Below are 16,171 nucleotides of genomic sequence, written 5' to 3'. Positions count from 1 at the left end.
TTACATGTTACCTGCATTTTGTATTTGTAAACTATACAGTACAGTACAGTATATACGTACTAAGAAATTAAGGAATGATTCGATACAAAGAAACTTAAACTATTAAGAGAAAATGAGCCTGGGTCAAGATTTACTCACTAGCTGTGTTTAGGCCTACCCTGCACAATACAGCCTACCTCATGATTTTACTCATAGGGTGCTGACATAAATAATTAATATCTGAACAAATAATTTACTCATTATTCATATATAAACAGGTGCATGGGGAACATTTATTGTCATATACACTGATGAGGCTGAGAGAGGTTATGGTAAGGAAGAGAAGTTGTTTATATGAATGAAAGCAATTACAACCACTACAACTCTCAGGTCTAGGTAATTGGATGATCACAACTGAATGAATTACCAATGTACAGTTGCAGATAAAAATTGCCTGAACACTTGGTAATATGTGACATGTACTTCTGGTGTGGTTGGTTTACCGTGCATAATAATGTTTCCCATCAATATGTCAGAACCACACATAAACAACACTCCTTAAGCCCTAGGTTAGGGTGCTGCTGGCAGTAACCCCCCCCCCCCCCTTTGTGGGGATAAAGCAAGAAAAAATAAATAAACGTTTCCAAAAATCATATTAAGAAAAAAAAATAAATATAATAATAATAAAAAAATAAAAATAAATAAATAAATAACAAATAAAATGGCAGGAAAATAGGCGGACATTCTGGAACGTCACCCGGGGCCTAAGGGTTAATACAGAGAAAAATCTGAGAAAATACATTAAAATTGCCATCCTCTTGAGGTAATGAGCCTCAAGTCTTTATATGGTACAAGATACAGCCAAGTGTTCAGGGAATTACATCCACAAGTGTTCAGAGGCAAATAAATTTAGTCATGATGTAGTGTGTGATGAACACTTGTACACCACACAACCAACCTCTGATGCTCCTCTTTCCTAGGTGTCATGGTCTTACAACTCTGCTTTGGAAAATAAAAGAGAGAGAAGGCATACAGTGGGCATTAATACCAACACTGGAGGTCGTGACAAAGAAATAACTGACCGCTGTTTGGCCGATAAGATGATGGAAATGATAGAGTGGACCTCAATTTAAAGGCTATATGGAGAGGAAAGTTCATTATATCGAGGCTCCCTTAGATGTGACCCCCCCCCCCAACTATATGGAGAGGTAAGTCCAGAAAATGAAAGTTTGGCTGTAAATAACTTCTTCTCTCGGACCATTACTCTACAGTCTAACACTTGGTCAAAAACTATTAAAGACAGAAAACTTCACATGCCAATATATGATAATAAATAATATAATCAAGTTCTCCAAATGGATCTTGAATTGATATGACTCAGCATGTTGTCAGATAATGATGGGATAGTTTGTATACTAAAGACTCTAGTAATAAAATATATATTACAACAATAAACCTCTATGTTAGGAATGGATGACCTTACCTGTTGTTGTTGTTGTTGTTGTTGTTGTTGTTGTTGTTGTTGATGTTGTTGTTGTTGGAATGCATGTGGATGATGATGATGATGTTGTTGTTGTTGCTGCGGGTTGAACTGCGGGATCTGTGAGGGTGTGGGGGCTCCTCGGGGCATCTGTGTTGGTGTGGGAGTGCTGCCACATACCATCTGGGCAGGTGAAGGTAATCTGGGAATATGTACAGCATTGTGAGGACCACATGCCATCGGTGAGGGTGGGGCTGCTCCCCGAGGCATCCCTGCAGGATTGGGTGTCCCCCTAAGTATCTGAGAGGGGGTTGGTCCTCGAGGCATCTGGCTGGGGGTCTCCACAGCTTCTGGTGCTTTCCGCTTTCTTTTTTTCCGTCCATCCTCTGAAATACAGGAAAATGAATTAATATCTTAGATTAAACGCAAAGAGGCTAATCAGCAAATAAACCAGCTCAGTAATGCAACATGCTAAGTCTAGATAATGAATGACCCTTGACCACGTTTCTTACACTTGCCAGGATCACAGTTGACTATTGGAAACAATGGCACACATACCCATAGAGTTTTCTACTAACTCACAGGTAAGTTACACTCACACAATTACCCATTTATAGTACAGTACATCACTAAAACACACAATACAAATCAGAAGGCCCATATGAATCCGTTTGGTCGAGTCTAACCCCTAATCCAGTAAAAAAAAACAAAAAAAATAAATAAAACTCCAAAACTCTTGGAATGGCCAGTTAAAGGTTACAGATCATTCTAAGAGAGTGAATGCAATAACTTTTAAAGAAGAACGACTGACCTTTGACTCAGTGACCATAACCTCTGATTGATGTTGACACTACACAGGGGAGGAGCAGCTTCAGGGATAATCCTCAACAATCTATTCTTGTAGAGCAACGACCAGCACCAACTAGTGTACAGTACATGATAGAGCGATGAATCTATCCACAGTCATCAAGTGTGTGTGTGTGTGTGTGTGTGTGTGTGTGAGAGAGAGATTAATACCTCTGTATTTTACTACAAACTATAAGACTTGACAGCTCTTGGTTCTACTACTACTATTACCACCAAACTATTAACACCACTACTACTGCCACCAAGCTACCACCATCACCAGTTACCCTCCCCCCCAAAGCAAAAACCACCCCCACAACCACCATTACTACCACTAACCACCCCCACAACCACCATTACTACCACTAACCACCCCCACAACCACCATTACCACCACCAGTTCACAATACTCCGAGTCTTTGGAACGCTTTTAGCAATTCGAGAGATTTCTGTCGCACGTAATTGTAAAATCAATAGAAACGCTGAACCTGGAAAGACCCCCCAGTGCAAACCCCACGTTGACAAGGGCAGGTGGTGGAGGTGAGTGAGTTGTTGGAGAGTGAGTTGTTGGAGAGTGAGTTGGTGGAGGATGAGTTGGTGGAGAGTGAGTTGGTGGAGGATGAGTTGGTGGAGAGTGAGTTGGTGGAGAGATAGTTGGTGGAGAATGAGTTGTGGTGGTGGTGATTATTGCGGGGAAAATTTTGAGAGAAAAGTGTGTGTGTGTGTTCAGATAAATACCTTTGTACATACACAAACTTAAGCACACATGACAGGCCCAGCTGGGATACACACACACGACGACTCCTCCCCCTAATGCTAGAGCGTGGACACGAGGGTACTACATTGCTCTTGTGTTCAAAGCCAATATACTTTACCTCGCTCACTCCAGGTACAACCAGGTCACGGTACAATAAACTGGACAAGAGCATTTCAAGCTTAATGGTACAATAAGCTGGAGTAGCGGCAGATTCGTCCTGGTTGAAACATTCTCAAGAACACAGCTTGAGAGTGAGATATGGGGGGGGGGGGGTGACGTGAGAGAATATTAGAACATAAGAATGTAAGAAACTGCTGGGGGCTTATTGGTCCATACCAGACAGCCCCCGTTAACACCCAGACCCTATACAGCACAGTTCATCTGAGGAGTGAGAGTAGTGTCTGCCCGCTCAGCTAAAGGTGAGAGTCCTTGTTATGTGTAAAGAACGCCATGACTCTCTCCCTCACTCTCCCACCACCAACTCTGTAGTGGGTGTGGGTGTAGTGTTGGTGGGTGTAGTGGGTGTGGGTGTAGTGGGTGTAAGATATGACCACACACAACCCTGGTCACTCTCATATCGTTTTCCAATACCTAAACCTCTCTTGTATTTTCTTCGTCCACCCCCACAGTCTGTTTGGTACTGTGTGGGGGTACTGTGTGGAGGTACAGTGTGGGGGGTACTGTGTGGAGGTACTGTGTGGGGGTACTGTGTGGAGGGTGTGCTGTGGGGGGTGCTGTGTGGGGTACTGTGTGGAGGTACTGTGTGGGGGTACTGTGTGGGGGTACTGTGTGGGTACTGTGTGGGGGGTACTGTGTGGAGGTGCTGTGTGGGGGTACTGTGTGGAGGTACTGTGTGGGGTGTGGGTGGTACAGTGTGGGGGTGTGGGTAAAAATTAATTAGAAAATCATGAAATTGTGTTGAATAGATGGCTTCTGATTCCGCCAACCACAACTACTACTATTACTACTACATTCTACCACAACCACTACTATATTCTACCACAACCACGACTATATTCTACCACAACTACTACTTTATTCTACCACAACTACTACTATATTCTACCACAACTACTACTATTACTACTATATTCTACCACAACTACTACTATATTCTACCACAACCACTACTATATTCTACCACAACCACTACTATATTCTACCACAACCACTACTATATTCTACTCGTACTTCACCAATGTGGTTCCCGGCACCATTAGGTCACCACACAGCCTCACCTGTAAAAGAAAACACCACATTAGTACCTGTATACTGTAAATGTCCCATAGGGTTACTTTATAATGGTGCCATAAAGGGGCCATTGGTATTTAATATTGGGATGACAGTGGGTACAATGTAATGGTTTCAGGGGAGTTACTCAACACACACACTATAATACAAAGCAACAGCCCCGGGAAACTTAAGGTAAAAAGTGTCATCTAATGAAATCCACCAATGTAATATGTCTGAAAAAATTCCTCAAATATGATTGGTCCCCTGGCGGCCATTTTTGTCAGCTACAGAACATCCTCCTCCTCCTTCACACAGTTTAATTACACAAAGTTTAGCGTTTATCGGTCCAGCGGTTCTTGAGACCAATAAGTTTTTTGTTTTACGATGTTTCGTTAAAATTGGTTCAGCGGTTCGGGAGTAAATTATTGATGGATGCATGACTGGGTAGCCAGTCACGGCCACGCACCAGCAACACAGCCAGCCAATGACAACACCCACGGCAACACAGCCAGCCAATGACAACACCCACGGCAACACAGCCAGCCAATGACAACACCCACGGCAACACAGCCAGCCAATGACAACACCCACGGCAACACAGCCAGCCAATGACAACACCCACGGCAACACAGCCAGCCAATGACAACACCCACGGCAACACAGCCAGCCAATGACCAATGACAACACCCACGGCAACACAGCCAGCCAATGACACCCACACCCACGGCAACACAGACCAGCCAATGACAACACCCACGGCAACACAGCCAGCCAATGACAACACCCACGGCAACACATCCAATGACCAACACCCACGGCAACACACCAGCCATGACAACACCCACGGCAACATGACAACACCCACGGCAACACACAGAGCCAATGACAACACCCACGGCAACACACAAAAGCCAATGACAACACCCACGGCAACACACACAAGCCACATGACAACACCCACGGCAACACAAGCCAATGACAACACCCACGGCAACACACAAGCCAATGACAACACCCACGGCAACACACAAGCCAATGACAACACCCACGGCAACACACAAACCAATGACAACACCCACGGCAACACACAAAATAATAACACCCACGGCAACACACAAATGACAACACCCACGGCAACACACAAGCCAATGACAACACCCACGGCAACACACAAGCCAATGACAACACCGGCAACACACAAACCAATGACAACACCCACGGCAACACACAAGCCAATGACAACACCCACGGCAACACACACACAAATGACAACACCCACGACAACACACAATGACAACAACACCACGGCAACACACAAGCCAATGACAACACCCGACAACACAAATGACAACACCCACGGCAACACACAAGCCAATGACAACACCCACGGCAACACAGCAAGCCAATGACAACAAACCGGCACCAAGATTGACCAAAGGGACATGAAGGCCTCGCCAGTCATCCACACAAGGAATAACCCACTGGGAGAGCCAGTATTAGTGAGGGAGACGCAAGGGGTGAGGGAGACAGGGGGTGAGGGGAGACAGGGGGTGAGGGGAGACAGGGGGTGGAGGTGAGGGAAGACACATAGGGGGGTGGGGGGTCGCTGGTGCCGAGCTGATGAGAAAAGTTTGGTTTGGTGGATGAGGATCAAGAAGCAGGTCCCCACAGTGTGACCCGGGCCTCGTTCTGAAGACTAGATATGTGGTGGTTATACGTTACTCTGTAGTAACACACACACACACACACACACACACACACACACACACACACTTTATCTAACGTCACTCGAAGAGATTACATCTACACACTTTCTGTGCTATCACTCGGAAGAGAGAGAGAGATAATTCACCAATGCCTCGTTTATTATCTCAATGTTGTTGTCCTCAGTATCACTTGAGACATTATCCTCCACCGTGAAATACCCGAAACAGTTCCTCGTGGGAGTGTGTGGGTTTGTTGTCATCTGTCGTGTACACAAACATCTGGGCCGACCTACCCAACAGTCCCGCTAACCTTACATAACGATAGTGTCAGCGCAGTCTCAAGTTTATAAGGCTGACAATACCCCTTATACAACACTGTGAGGGTCGTCCTTATGGCCTGTCCGTCCGTGGTGTGTCCTTATCTTGCCCCGGACGACTCGAGTAAGACCTCACAATATTCTCCTGGCGGGTGACGGACAGCGACTCTGTTTTTATCTTGGCTGTTCCAGTTTTACAAATTTCTATGGGAATTTTTCCGTGTGGGGCGAGGCTGTGGGGCGGGGCTGTGAGGCGAGGCTGTGGGGCTGTCAGGAAGTGAGCCGAGCCAGCGTTACATTCAGATAAAAAAGAAACTTGTTATTGTGGTTCTTGGCTCGAGCGGCTGGCGTATAAAGCGGACATCTTCTGATGCTCTCTAGTGGCCTGAGGACACACACACACACACACACACACACACACACACACACACACACACACACACACACACAGACACACACACACACACACACACACACACACACGAGGTAATTAGTTTACACAGAACATAAAGGCGTGACAGCTAAGACAAGTGTTATCTGGGAAAGTGCTGGCGGAGGTGTGTGTGTGTACTCAGCATGAACCTCCCGGAGTACACTGAGGCAGCAGACGACTGAGTACTCAGTAAAATGAGATGCCCCCAGGTCAAGTTTCAATTTAACTCAGCTTATAGGCCAACGGGAGTGGTCAAGCTGGGACTCTTATGGCCTTGTGGGGAGGCTAGGAGGACACTACGTCTCTCTCTCTCTCCAACACAAGAGCTTAAGGAGTTGTCTGGCAGCTACTGTACACAAGTTTTTATTGTGTTATTGGTCCAGGCTGCCGACACATGACCATCACAACACCAACCTCAGATATCATCCACCACAGACGAAAACAAATGTTAAAAATGGTACAGTAACATGTTAACTTAACACCAATAGTAGACTAGAAAATAGAACATAGTGGAGACACACAGACTCCGGTACAAGTGTTTCATTTGCATACTATTTTGCATACCTTGTTAATTACTGGTGGTTATGTGCACCAACCTGTTGTGAGCGTTTACACTTGCAGGGCCATGTTGTGTACTACTACTGTACACTCACACAAGTGTAATGTGTACACCTGCTGAGCCTGGATGTACTTCAACGTACACACCAACTGAGGCAGGTGTGTAGGTGTGTGTAATAACCTGACACTCACACGTCTGACCAAAAGGTGTACAGCACAGGTGTGTGAGTGTGGTACAGTGAGTCACACAGTATAAAGAGCCAGGTGGTGCAGCTTCACGGTACAGACAGCCAGCACCACCTTCCCCCATACGCGTGGTGTTAGTGAGGCAGGGACGCCTGTAAGAGGTGAGGCATCGCTCCCACAGATGGCGGTAAATGGAGTTTCAATCCCATTACCGGGTTACTGGCCGCCAACACCACACACTACCTCGCTAAACTGATCGATAAATATGGAAATTGACTGTGGGAAAATTATGGAGGTGGTGGAGGTCAGGTGTGGGGTGGTGGAGGTCAGGTGTGGGGTGGTGGAGGTCAGGTGCTAAGATACTAGTCAGTCCATTCCTTCAAGAGCTATCCAGTTCACGACGGACACGACCACGGACGCCACGAACGCAACCACGGACGCACACTCCCACGAATCGTTACAAGGTCATTGTTACACTGCACCCTACTCTTGATGAAGGCTCTAAACACCACTTAATATAACCTAACTGCCGACAAACTGACACGAATGTTCAAAATGAAGTAACGAATTTGAGAGATAGGCCGTGTTTTGTGCGTTAGTTCAGTTAGGGTTAAGTTAAGGTTAAAGAGAGAAACTATGTAACCCGCAATATTATAAGTGTCAGCAAGTCATAACATCAACAGTTGTGTCAGCAAACTCAGCTGACACTCATCAACAAACCTCCCTAAGAGCTGACGGCGGGGATTATCGACACTGAAATACCAAGAGTAAGAGATTCCTTGACCCCAGTGGGATCCTGACGCTGTATAAGGCCGTCGTGGCTGTCCAGCGTTCCTTCCCACACTGGATAAGACACATAGGCGACCCCTACGACTGGTGGATTCTGCCCCACACCCTCCCCGTGACCCTCTGGAGCACCAGGGAGCTGTGGCGACCCTGACGGTGTTCCACAAGGCGCCTCACCTGGTGGGCCTCTACGACCTGCACCGAGGAGCACGAGAAAGGTGCTGTCTAGCGTCCAGCTGGTGTAGGTCAGCACCAGAGGACCACCATGGCCACAGTTTAGAACCTCTTCACGGGGGCCATACAACCACCCAACATGGCCGCTCATAGGGGCCATACAACCACCCAACATGGCCGCTCATAGGGGCCATACAACCACCCAACATGGCCGCTCATAGGGGCCATACAACCACCCAACATGGCCGCTCATAGATGGCGAGCTACACTGTTGACTTGCTCGCCCATTGAGCTCTACAATTGTTACAGTGTTTTTGTCTACAATATTATCTGCTATGTCTACATATTATATTTTAGTGGTTTTAATTAATCCAATGTCCTTAACTATGTACTGTATGATAATTTACTGTAACAATCCTGTGGGGAAGGTGTTAAGACAGAATAGTTTTACCCAAATTCTCCTTTAAACCAGAACCTTGTCAGTGATCCTGTGTTATCAACTGTTTAAATAAAAGAGAGTAGTGAGAGAGTGAGAGAGAGAGAGAGTGAGTGAGAGCGAGAGAGAGCCCGAGAGGAGTAATAGCCTGAGGAAGGAGTGTACGTAGTAAGTGAGAGTTGGTGGTGTGGCCCGAGGGACGACGGTGAGAGTCAGGCCAGAAATCAATATGAAGAGTGAAGCCAGCCATGGTGGGGGGGAGGGGTGATGCTGGGTCACTGATCACTACCACACCTTATACGTGTCCACTCTCTCTTGCTCCTTAGACAGACATACATACACTCAGAACAACACACCCTCTTAACATACACACTCAGAACAACACACCCTCTTAACAAACACACTCAGAACAACACACCCTCTTAACAAACACACTCAGAACAACACACCCTCTTAACATACACACTCAGAACAACACACCCTCTTAACATACACACTCAGAACAACACACCCTCTTAACAAACACACTCAGAACAACACACCCTCTTAACATACACACTCAGAACAACACACCCTCTTAACAAACACACTCAGAACAACACACCCTCTTAACAAACACATGAGAACAACACACCCTCTTAACAAAACACACTCAACAGACACACCCTCTTAACAAACACACTCCAGAACAACACACCCTCTTAACATACACACTCAGAACAACACACCCTAACATACACACTCAGGATACTCACACTCAGAACAACACACCCTCTTAACAAACACACTCAGAACAACACACCCTCTTAACATACACTCAGAACAACACACCCTCTTAACAAACACACTCAGAACAACACACCCTCTTAACAAACACACTCAGAACAACACACCCTCTTAACATACACACTCAGAACAACACACCCTCTTAACATACACACTCAGAACAACACACCCTCTTAACATACCTCAGAACAACACACCCTCTTAATACACACTCAGAACAACACACCCTCTTAACAAACACTCAAACATCATTTACTATTCATTAATTGTGTCCACCCCCCACTCTCCCCCACATCACCTCGCCTGAGAAGAGAAGAGAAGAAAGAGGAGAGAAGAGGAGAGAAGAAGAGTAGAGAAGAGGAGAAAGAGTTGTGTGTATGTGTGTTTACAACAAGTGCAGCAACTCGTCTCTCAAACCGACACAGGTTCGATCTCCGGACATTTGTAATGACCACCCTCCCAATGCATTAAAGTCGTGAAAGCACCCACCACAACACCCCTCACCCACCACAACACCCCTCACCACCACAACACCCCTCACCCACCACAGCACCACCACAGCACCCCTCACCCACCACCCACCACAACACCCACCACAGCACCCACCACAACACCCCCTCACAACACCCCTCACCCCTCCCACAGGCTCTACAATAATAATACCACTCCAGCTTCAATATTTCCCACAGTAGGTGTTTAATAATATTTCAACAGTACAGTAAATGGATTCAATAAATATCTCTCATATAAATATTTAATATTTCTCTTGTTCAATGTTGAGTATATATTCCTCATAGCTGTATCGAAATGATTTTGGGGGAGGGATGATGATGATGATGATGATGATGATGATGATGATGATGATGATGATAACTGCAGTAATCGTAATAACAAGACAATATTATTAACGCGTATTACAACATGCCATTTGTTAATAACGACTGAAATCTATAACACACACACACACACACACACACACACACAATGACAACAGTGTTAAAGGTCAGACATCGCCCGCAGAGACGCAACGCCACACACTCACCTCTGGGGCCTACAGGTATGGCAGGTGGGGGAGGAGGGAGAGGGAGGGAAGGAAGTGGGGGGAAGGAGGAGGAAGGAGGAGGTAAGGAGGGAGGGAGGGGAGGGAGAGGGAGGAAGGAGAGGAGGGAAGGAGAGGAGGGAAGGAGGGGAGGAGCAGGTGGTTGGCGTCTCTGAGAGTAGCTAATCCTCAACTCATCCTCTCTCTCTCTCTCTCTCTCTGCAGTAGTAGTATAGGCAACATCCCCTCAAGTCTAACCCTTGAACCAGTACTCCCGACACAAGGCCCAATATTTACCTCTGGCTTGGACACACACGTGGGTGGAGTGCGTGAGTGAGGAGGGGGGGAGGGGTGGAGGGAAGGAGGAAAATGAGAAGAGTAGTAAGTGTATGGACAAGCTGCCCACCTACACACCCCACTATCCACTCTAGAATTCGAGAGAGAGAGAGAGAGAGAGAGAGAGAGAGAGAGGGAGAGGCGAGAGGCAAAAAAAAAGGAGAGAGAGAGAGAGAGAAGAGAGAGAGCTTCAATAAGCACTCAAGGTTCCTGGGACCACAGAGCAGTGTGTCAGTGTTGATAATGTGCCTAAACTCATATAATTTACGGCCTCGTGGACTTTGTTATAACGCAGCAGGTGAACCTAACCATACTTAACTTTAATGGCGACTTAAGTCATATTGGTATTATATATACTCCAAAATGTATCTGTCAGAGGGTCGACGAGTTTCAAGTGAATACATACATACATACATACATAATATATAATAGTTACCCTTCGTGTAACGAGATGGCCAACCCAAGAGGCCACCTAGGCGTGAATTTGTTTAAGGTGGTAAAGCTGTCGCCAACATAAAACACCCCTAAGTTAACGAGCTGCATGACCCAGTGTCTGGAATAGTCGAAGACCGGACAACTCGCCAACTGCACTGGCTAACCATTACCCAGACACGATCCGCAAATCGATTAACATCCAGGTCCCCAATTACTGCTGGGTAGACAGAGGCAAATGGCGTAAAGAAACTTGCCCATAGTTTCACCCTGCCCGGGTATCGAACCCTGGTCCACCTGCTTACGATGTGAGCTTGCTGACCATTACACACACACACACACAAAACATTGCGGGTGTTTATCTAATAAATAGAATACTTACAGTGTGGCACAATAGAGCACAAGACAAGGGTGTACTACACTAACAAGAGACCGGGGGTGTATCGTCAACACCCCCGGTCAGAAATCGTGGACAGAAGTAATGAAGTCCCTTTCAAAGCGCCGCCAAGTCATTTTAAAACACAAACTTCAATTTCCAGAGATAATGGGCGATGCTGGAGGTCAGGGGAGGGAGGGTGATAGTGGAGGATGGGTGATGAGTGGAGGGAGGTGATAGTGGAGGGAGGGGGTGATAGTGGAAGGGTGAGGGAAGATGATGGTGGAGAGAAGGAAGGAGGGACGAGAGAGAGAGGTTACTAGGGTTAAGTCATCGTACTCAATTTGATTCGTCGTTCAGCAGATCACAGACTTTAAAACTGTGTCAAGTGATCAAATTAATCGGATCATATGAGGGTTAGGTTAGGTAGGTTCAGCTAGATTAGGTTAGGTTAGCTTAGATTAATTTAGCGTCAGATTAAGTAGGAAAAGTGAGACAAAGGCAAAGAGAACACACACACACACACACACACACACACACACACGCGCACACACACACACACACACACACACACTTGCCCAAGCTACAAGACTGGCCGGGTTTATGGTGTGTGAGACTGTGTTTGGGGTGTAAGTGGGAGGAGGAGGTGTGGTGAGGAAGAAGGGTCAATACCAGCAGCAGTGGGAAGGTTAGGTCACCCACCCACCCACCCACCCACCCACCCACCCTCACTCACACGCAAATATCCACCACGTAATTCTGCTTTATAAATCCATGGCTTTTGTTTGAGCTGTCGCGACCACATATGTGTGTCCTTCCCCACCCCTCCCCTCTCCCACCCCCTAGACCGTCATGTAACACAGGAGCTGCATGACTCAGTATGAAGAGAGAGAGAGAGAGAGAGAGAGAGAGAGAGTTGGCCACAATCATTTATTCACGTATTTAAATGGAACTCTCAGAAAACTTATCCCAAACTAATTTTCATAGCTGAAATCTAATTAATACGTGTCCAAAAAAAAAGGCTTAATTCTGATTGGCTGATCAGTGTGGTGTTTTGTACATCCAGATATTTCTTAAAGGTACTGAAGTAACCCACACTAACCTAAGCTAAGCTAACACCCCAGGTAGCGTTAGTGTGTGTGTGTGTGTGTGTTAATGGATGGCACATAACCCACCTCCCCCCCACCTCCTCCCACCAACCCTTAATGTAGTTACTCCCTCCCCCCCCTCCCTTCACTACCCCAAACCCCTCTTCCCCCCCTCACGCCTTCCATCACTCAATTAAGAAACAAGTGAAAAGTTTGAGACCTAACACGACCCTGTAAGCCCTCCCCTCTTCACCCCCTCTCACTCTTCCCCCCCTCCTCCCCTTTTGCGCTCGAGGGAAAATAATACAAAAAATTCTGTAGGGCAAAAAAAATCTGTGAAATCTTAATGAAGTCTAAGAGAAAGTTTCTAGTGGGGAGCCCAAGAGGAGTGTAGGGAGGGTGTAGGGGTGTTGAGGGTGTCAGGGGGTGTAGGAGGGGTGTAGAGGGGTGTTGAGTGTGGGGAATGTAGGGAGGGTGTAGAATGTAGGGCGTGTAAGGGTGTAGGGGAGGTGTAGGGAGGGTGTAGAGGGTGTAGGGGTGGAGTAGGAGGGTGTAGAGGTGGAGTAGGAGGGTGTAGAGGGGTTAGGGGTGGGTAGGAGGTGTAGAGTGTAGGATTGGAGTAGGAGGGTAGAGGGGTGTAGGGGTGGAGTAGGAGGGTGTAGGGTGTAGGGGTGGAGTAGGAGGGTGTAGGGGTGGAGTAGGAGGTGTAAGGGTGTAGGGGTGGAGTAGGAGGTGTAGGGTGTAGGGGTGGAGTAGAGGTGCAGGGTGGGGTGTAGTAGGGGTGCGTTGGTGGAGGACAGGAAAGTGGGAGAGTTAGGAGGGAGGGAGGGAGGAGGGCCCACACCCTCCACCCACACGCTTCCCCCACATTACCTCACCACTAACCACCCCTCCCTCCCCACATTACCTCACAACCCCTCTCCCTCCCTCATTAATTACCTCAGTCAACAAAAGTATCAACATAAACTAAGGAAGCGTCTGCACTCGTTTTTAGGGCTCGTGAATCCCGGCCCTTAACCTAACCTAACCCAATCAGGGAGAAAAGCCATCCTTCCCAATCCCGGGTTAAGACACATGCCAATCACCTATACGCCCTTAGCCCACCTGAGAAAGGGCATGATACCCGCCTCTCCATCACACGGGGGCACAAGGTCAAAATCTCTCCTCCTCCTAGAGTTCATCTCCCATGGTCCAGATACGTCAGGAGAGGTAAGGGAGGGGAGAAGAGAAGGGAGGGAGAGAAAGAAGAGGGAGGGGAGGGAGAGAAGGGAGGGGAGGAAGAAAGGGAGGGGAGAGAGGGAGGGAGAGAAAGAAGGGAGGAGAAAGGGAGGGAAGAGAAGGGAGGGTTGAGGAGGGCAGGGAGGAAAAGGAGGTTGGGGGAGGGCAGGGAGAGAGAAGGAGGGTTAGGGAGGAAAAAAAAAAAAAAGAGGGAGAGAGAGAAGGGAGGTTGGGAGGAAGAGAAAAGGAGGTTAGGGAAGAAGGAGGGCTGGGAAGGAAAAGGAGCTGGGGGAGAGAGAGGGAAGGGAGAGAGAAGGAGAGGCTGGGGAGGAGGGGCAGTAAAGACGTTATTTCAATACTGGGTTAAATGTGATTGTAACTCAGGCCAAAGAATATACTCAACCTGAATACAGTCGCCTCAGTACAGGGATTACAGACAGTCTCTCTCTATGTAATTCTTCATAACCTTATTTAAATGTTCATATAGATTTATATAACATACCATATATATGTATTTGAGAGAGAGAGAGAACTCAGCTCCCACATTAAAATTATTACCAAAGTGATTTATTAATGATGTGAAATAAGTCTCCAAAATTATCCAAATTTATTTAACATTTTTCGTTTGTTAATATAGTTACCATTCTTAAATTAAAAATATATACTTACATATTTTTATTACACTTTAACTTAAAAATACCGATTTTATCACCAATATCCTTCTAATGCAAAATTTAAACAGTTAAATTTATATAAATCCTCCAAAAATTTGATAAGACAATTTACATCAAACCACTTATAGAATAACAGCTCCCATATCCATCTTTACTATAGCTCTATAAACCATACCTATCAACGCCTCCACAATGTATATACAAGTGGTGTTTACAGTCCCTTCCCCTCGCCCAAGCTCTTGTGTTTAATAATACAGCTCGTGTGTTTACCTCCCCACCTAATATGACCGACCCCTCCAATCCCTGTGTGAGAGCCAAGGTGTGCTGTGTGTGTGTGTGTGTGTGTGTGTGTGTGTGTGTGTTAAACAATAAGCAGGGTTGATGTCATTGGCTGAGTCAAGGTGCAGTGGCAGTGGTGGTGAGGGCAGTGGTGGTGAGGGCTGAGAACCATAACAGAAACACAAATCACAACTCCCATCTCCCCACACTAGGCGGCACCCGACCAAACTAACCAATTGTACCAAGATTCGTGAAATTCCCTGAAAATTGTTGAGCCAGAAGTTGATTTTTGTGTAAACTTTTGATTATAGCAGAGACAACTTTTGATGACACGAACCTCGTGGTGACTGACACACAGAGGCATGGGGTGTATATATACAAGATAAATGTTGGATACTGAAAGGTGTGGTTTGCCGAGATGGTGTGGCAGGAGGCAAGGAAGGTGTGGGGCCACACTACACAACAACAGGAGATAATAGATGCCGGTGTTAAGAGATGAGTCAACTTCTCCCCACAGTGACCTTTGTGGATCCTCTTAACTGAACTGAAAGGAACCACCACCCGGCTTTATCATATTAACTGTAAAGCCTATCAGCACTGCCGACCGTGTGAGAGCTACTGTCAGGTCGACCCACACTCCTGTACAACCTAACACACTACACATAACACACACAGTCAGTCATTGTTCATTTCAGTAAAAGTACACAAACGTCTACTTGTATAATATGACGTTGGGTTATTCATTAGAAGTGTAAAGATCAGGTGTGTGTGTCAAGAGGGAAGAAATGGGGGAGGAGGGGGAAGGAGAGGGGAGGGAGGCAGGTTGAACAAGGTTGAGTAAAACACTTGAGAGTTGACACGTCGGAGGTATGTGAGCCCACCACCACCGCAGCCACCACCACCACAACCACAACCACCACAGCCACCAACACCACACCGCCACCACACAGCCACCACCACCACCACAGCCACCCACCACCCACAGCCACCACCACAACCACCACAGCCACCTGCCACAGCAGCATTATTGTATTATTATTATTATCTACACA

The 16,171-nt window shown here is 46.6% G+C and overlaps 1 protein-coding gene across 9 annotated transcripts in view; it reads right to left on the bottom strand.

The window, feature by feature from the left end:
* Window positions 1-16,171, bottom strand: part of LOC121879703 (nuclear receptor coactivator 6-like) — a 135,287-nt gene that overhangs the window by 17,913 nt on the left and 101,203 nt on the right. For all 9 annotated transcript variants that reach the window (XR_006091400.1, XR_006091401.1, XR_006091402.1 and 6 more), the window contains one exon: window positions 1,463-1,845. Coding sequence is in view for 6 of the 9 variants with exons in the window: in XM_042386444.1 (XP_042242378.1) it covers window positions 1,463-1,845 (383 nt within the window). In the remaining 3 variants the exon portion in view is untranslated. The remainder of the gene's footprint in view (window positions 1-1,462; window positions 1,846-16,171) is intronic.

Source organism: Homarus americanus, unplaced genomic scaffold, assembly GCF_018991925.1.
Source record: "Homarus americanus isolate GMGI-L3 unplaced genomic scaffold, GMGI_Hamer_2.0 scaffold42643, whole genome shotgun sequence".
NCBI lineage: Eukaryota > Metazoa > Arthropoda > Malacostraca > Decapoda > Nephropidae > Homarus > Homarus americanus.
Note: the sequence above shows the minus strand (reverse complement) of the source record. Positions and strands in the feature narration are given on the sequence as shown.